This window comes from Salmo trutta, chromosome 16, assembly GCF_901001165.1.
Source record: "Salmo trutta chromosome 16, fSalTru1.1, whole genome shotgun sequence".
Taxonomy (NCBI): Eukaryota; Metazoa; Chordata; class Actinopteri; order Salmoniformes; family Salmonidae; genus Salmo; species Salmo trutta.
The window spans coordinates 13899411-13905030 of NC_042972.1; the positions used below are offsets into that span (position 1 = coordinate 13899411).

General features: G+C 40.0%; 1 protein-coding gene across 1 annotated transcript; it reads left to right on the forward strand.

Annotated features, from left to right (window-relative positions):
* The first annotated feature begins 1241 nt into the window (after positions 1–1241).
* On the forward strand, positions 1242–5521 carry LOC115150129 (uncharacterized). The gene is made up of 3 exons (XM_029693089.1): positions 1242–1522; positions 4256–4600; positions 4769–5521. The coding sequence occupies exons 1-3, from the start codon at positions 1385–1387 to the stop codon at positions 4886–4888; spliced, it is 603 nt and encodes a 200-aa protein (XP_029548949.1). The 5' UTR covers positions 1242–1384; the 3' UTR covers positions 4889–5521.
* The last annotated feature ends 99 nt before the right edge of the window (positions 5522–5620 follow it).

Consider the following 5620-nt stretch of genomic DNA (forward strand, 5'->3'; position numbering starts at 1 on the left):
TGTCTGTAGAAATGTACCTCAGTTCTACTATCAGTTGTTTGGTAGTCTGGCCATTCACTGCCTGGGCATCACACTTACTGGAAATATTTTTACATAGACTCTGAATGTATAGTCGATAATTTGCTCAGAAATTTGTGGGTAGAATTTCCTGAACAAAACGTTAAACTATGTCCTTTACACCACTGTAATTAAGTTGTTTATGAACCATGGATTGTGAAAATGTCCGTGAATTCAATGCTTCAAACTGTGAAATGGACTTATTAAAGTGAGGAGACTGTTTCACTTGATCAGCTCTAAGTAATCACTTATGGCATTCAGAAAATGGTGATGTACAGTATACTGAAGAAAAATATAAACGCAACATATAAAGTGTTGGTCCCATGTTTGATGAGCTGAAATAAAAGATCCCAGCAATTTTCCATACACACACAAAGCTTATTCCTCTCAAATGTTGTGAACAAATTTGTTTACATCCCTGTTAGTGAGCATTTCTCCTTTGCCAAGATAATCCATCCACCTGACAGGTGTGGCATATCAAGAAGCTGATTAAACAGCATGATCATTACACAGGTGCACCTTGTGCTGGAGACAATAGAAGACCACTCTAAAATGTGCAATTTTGTCACACAACACAATGCCACAGATGTCTCAAGTTTTGAGGGAGTGTGCAATTGGCATGCTGATTGCAGGAATGTCCACCAGAGTTGTTGCCAGATAATTTTATGTTCATTTCTCTAGCATAAGCTGCCTCCAACGTCGTTTTAGAGAATTTGGCAGTACTTCCAACCGGCCTCATAACCGCAGACCACGTGTAACCACGCCAGACCAGTACCTCCACAACCGGCTTCTTCACCTGCGGGATTATCTGAGACCAGTCACCCAGAGTAAAACCCCAACAACACATATTATTCAGAGCCCCATGAAATGACATCATTTTACAGACCGTACTGAGTATTCCCCACCCCACTTTAACATCAGCACAAATACACTTTTTTCTCTATAAGACAATAATGCATATGTTATTTGCATTGGGGGCATTTATTTGACCTAAACCCCACATTTAATGCAAACGTCACGAAAATATGAACAAATATAAATAACTGTTAATTATTTTTTTTATACATCCTGAATAAATACAGGTTAAAGGCACTTTTCTACTGTTACGTGGGGGACTTTTATCTTGAACAGTTCCAAAATTCCATGACTCGGAAGTACTTCTTTAGTGTTGCTGATGATATCCTGATGGGGGGCAATAGCCTGCGGGAACCAATTATTATTGCGCTTATAGTCGCATGCACTTGTAGCCTACATATCAACTGGGAATAGGCTATTTGAAGTTGAAAAGTACAGTTGATTCCTGTGGTTGATAGTTCTTAGATACGAAATGGATGCCAATCCATCCTTCTCGCTGGCATGTCTTTACAGAAGCGATCCAATTTATTCGCTCTGTGCCTCAGATTTAATGACCGCTTCTCAAACTGTGAACAATAATTTCATAAAGGAACAGAAGCAACTTATGAAGGTAACGTTCTGCTTTTTACTGTGTTATTTTGTATTTTCTAATTTTCCTTCCGATTCGCTTGTTTGAATTTAACCCACATATTTAGACTTATGTTTAACTTTAGAAACGTATAGCATACAATTGTAGGCTATCTTTTACTGGGCATGTATATTTTACAAGTAAAAAAATAATAATTTTGCCTATTCATGTTCCTGTAAGCATATATTCACTTTTCATTGAAAGTTAGAAGCATCACGTGACTTTTAATAATTCCAGTTACTGCTCTGTTAACTGTGTAAATAATTGTCTAGGCAGTGAGACTAGTTGGTGACTTATTCATTTTCAGCTTAAACCCTTTACACTCGTGGTAATTAGCCAATATGGATAGGGCTAAATTGAAATGTTTCTTACAGAAGAAATATGAAAAGCTTTTGGATAACAATGTTAGCAATTGAAAGGGAACAGTTTGGAGATTATGTGGAAATAATTAGACCAAAGGTGAGGACACAACAGTTTACCTGACACAAAACAGAATCCAAACATTACACTGTTGATTTTATATGCAGTTTACATTTACTTTACCTTTTTGCTGCATTTGTTGATAGTGAAATCTGAAAATACTCTGGATACACTTAGTAGCATGATAAGAATATTCCTGGAAAATGTGGGCTAGGCAAGGGTTTGAGTGAGAGGACTAACTCGTGTCTCTGTGGCCACAAACCTCTGCAAAGTGTGCACAGTTCCTAAGTAATTTCAATGCACTTGTATGACTCAAATAAGAGTCTTCAACTGCAGTGCATTTGGAAAGTATTCAGACCCCTTGACTTTTTCCACATTTTGTTACATCACAGTCCTTATGTAAATGTGATATTTCCAATATTTTTTTATACATTTGCTAAATAAAAAAAGTAAAAATATTTTTGCTTTGTCATTATGGGGTATGTGTAGATTTCTAAAGCAAGAACTTTAAAAAAAAAATGTATTAGCAAATGAATAAAAAAAATGGAAATATCACATTTACATAAGTTTTCAGACCCTTTACTCAGTACTTTGTTGAAGCACTGTTGACAGCGATTAGTCCCTCGAGTCTTCTTGGGTATGACGCTACAAGCTTGGCACACCTGTATTTGGGGACTTTCTCCCATTCTTCTCTGCAGATCCTCTCAAGCTCTGTCAGGTTGGATGGGGACCGTTGCTGCAGAGCTATTTCCAGGTCTCTCCAGAGATGTCGGGTTCAAGTCTGGGCTCTGGCTGGGCCACTCAAGAACATTCAGAGACTTGTCCCGAAGCCGCTCCTTTGTTGTCTTGGCTGTGTGCTTAGTGTCATTGTCCAGTCTGAGGTCCTGAGCGCTCTGGAGCAGGTTTTCATCAAGCATCTCTCTGTACTTTGCGCTGTTCCTCTTTCCCTCGATCCCGACTAGTCTCCCAGTCCCTGCCACTGAAAAACATCCCCAAAGCATGATTCTGCCACCACCATGCTTCACCGTAGGGATGGTGCCAGGTTTCCTCCAGACGTGACGCTTGGCATTCAGGCCAAAGAGTTCAATCTTAGTTTCATTCATTAATTTAGCTCTCCCAGCTGTGCTGTTGAGGAACTAGAGCAAACACACTTTTCATTATTATGTCTCGAACACAACCCTGCATCCCAGCAATCACACAATTACTGTTGTTGTTTACACAATCCAAAAACGTCCATTATAAATCTCAATATGGGTCGGGTGGGCATCAGTTGATAGGTTGTTCTATTGCCAACATGACTGTTCAGAACATCCCAGGGTATGCCATATCATCTTGTAACTGTACATCAAACATAGTGATCATAAACGTTGACACTGCGTATGGCAAGAGTTTTATGATATGGAAATGTAAAGTGCGTTTCATCTTTCAAAATACATAGTCCTCTTCAATAAGCATTTCCCTCACTCAGACAACACAAAAGTGGCCCAATTAGCGTGAGGGATGGGGGCAACTTCTTGTTGCAAGAGGTGCTCAAGTTCATAACGGCTGTCACTCAAAACCCTTACAGCGCTGTGAAGCACAGAGCCAGAGTTCTAATGTCATTTATAGCATGTTACTGTATAGCAATTGTGTTCCAATTCAGGCGTTTATCAGTGCCCAAATTGGCCATGTTCAACCCGTACACAGTTACAAGTGTAAAGGGCTACCAGAATGTTTCCTAAAAGTTCAAACATGGTTACATTTCATTTCAATTTTGGTCATATTCTAGGAACGTTCTCCAACTGGTTCGATATTGGGAATGTTCTCAAATAGTTCAGAGAACGTTAAGAAAACTTTTCATAAAAAAAACACGCAAACTTTGACGTTCAGAGAACATTCTAAGAATGTTATTTAAGAACATACATTCCGTTCTCAGCATCAACAAAACTCCCTCTATCCTCTATTTTGTTAAGTTCATTCAGGTGTGTTGGTTGCTAATTGACCACACCCGATCTTAATGAGTTCTTGTTTCCTTTGATATGTGGTCTGTTTGAAAAGACTAAAATGAACAGCATTGTATGTGTAAAAAACATGGCATGCTAGCTCCATCCTGGTGGTGCAGTGGACTAATTCCATGGATAGAGAGCAGAAGATTATAGGTTTGAATCTGAACTGAACTGACAAGATAAAGAACAAATATCTCATGCACTTGCTCAACAGACCAAATGACACCGCTACTTTTGTCCATTCCAACATGGCCATTTAGTGACTTCCTCCCTTGCTGTCACTTTCTCTCCTCGTTTCCCCTCTGTCCAGACTCTGAAGAGGTTGGAGCAGCAGCAGCTTACCTGCATGCGTCAGCTGAACGAGGAGCAGAGGACCTTTGCCTTCGTCATGAACAAGAGGCTAAGCCAGAGGGGCGCTACGAGGCCTCAAACGCTCCCCTCCACCTCAGTCTCCTCTTCCATTGTCCCTCTGTCCGTTAGGGGGTCCCGGTCGGCCCCGGCTGCTCTCGCCACCCGCAGTGGGGCCAACAGAGTTGGCAGTGCCAAGAGCGCCAACAGCAGAGTCAAGTTTGAGCAGTCGACTTCCAGCCTCTCGCCGTGGGCAGTGAAATTACAGAAGAAGAGTATGGAGATGCAAGACAGGGAGGCAAGGGAGGTGAGCACTGTGAATGGTCCTCTGTTCCAAATCCTGACCTGACCATGAGCTGCATTACTCTGAGTGACCACTGTAATGGTTACCGTAATTACCTTTCTTTCTGTAAAGGTGGCCTTTTTGCTAGGATGAGAAATGTCTGTTTTGTTAATGACTTCTCTCTTTTATTAGGTTTTGAAGGAGTATGGGGCCTCGGCTGGTCAAAGGTGTTGTTGTGAATGTGGTCACACCAGAGAGCTGTTGGACAGGAGACTGAGTTGTCCAGCCATATTACAGAGGCATCACTCTTGATTCTGCTACGGTATGGGGCGTTATGGACGTACGATACAGTATATTGCTACAGGGGAGTGCGAGCGTTTCTCTTGAACATCATCTACCTACTCGTACTGGATCGATATAGCTACCTTATTTCTTGGAGGTTATGCCATGCCAATGGATATATGAACAGCATTTTACGTCATGACCGATAAATGAGTAACACTGTACGTCATGACAGCTTCATAATAAGTTACATGAACTATGTCAACATGTCATTACACCTGTAACTGTTTACAATACATGCAAAATGACACTGCCTTGTCACTTGACATTCAGTGACATAAGATGCCTTTACATCTTTTGACATTTGTTATGTCATGTTTATGACCATAATATGACACTGTTATGACGTACAGTTCAAACAAAGTGTTACCAAGGTACATTCTGTGTTCACATATATAATTTGTTTCCTGAAGATGACAACATGATATATATATATTGTTTTTGTTTTTTTTCATGGGAAGTTGAATGCCAAGTTTTATTTTTTATCAAAATGTAAATTAGATCTGACTGTTACTCAAAAGAATATGTTCGTTATGTTTTTTTTTTATTGATGACAGATTTTTGTGTGTGTATTTGACTAAATAAACTGTAAATTGTAGTTTATACTGTGTTGAGGTTGGAATTCAAACATTTGATTTTAGACCAATTACAGCATTAAGAGAGAACCGATTGGACTGTAGCAGCAACATTGTATCGACTGTA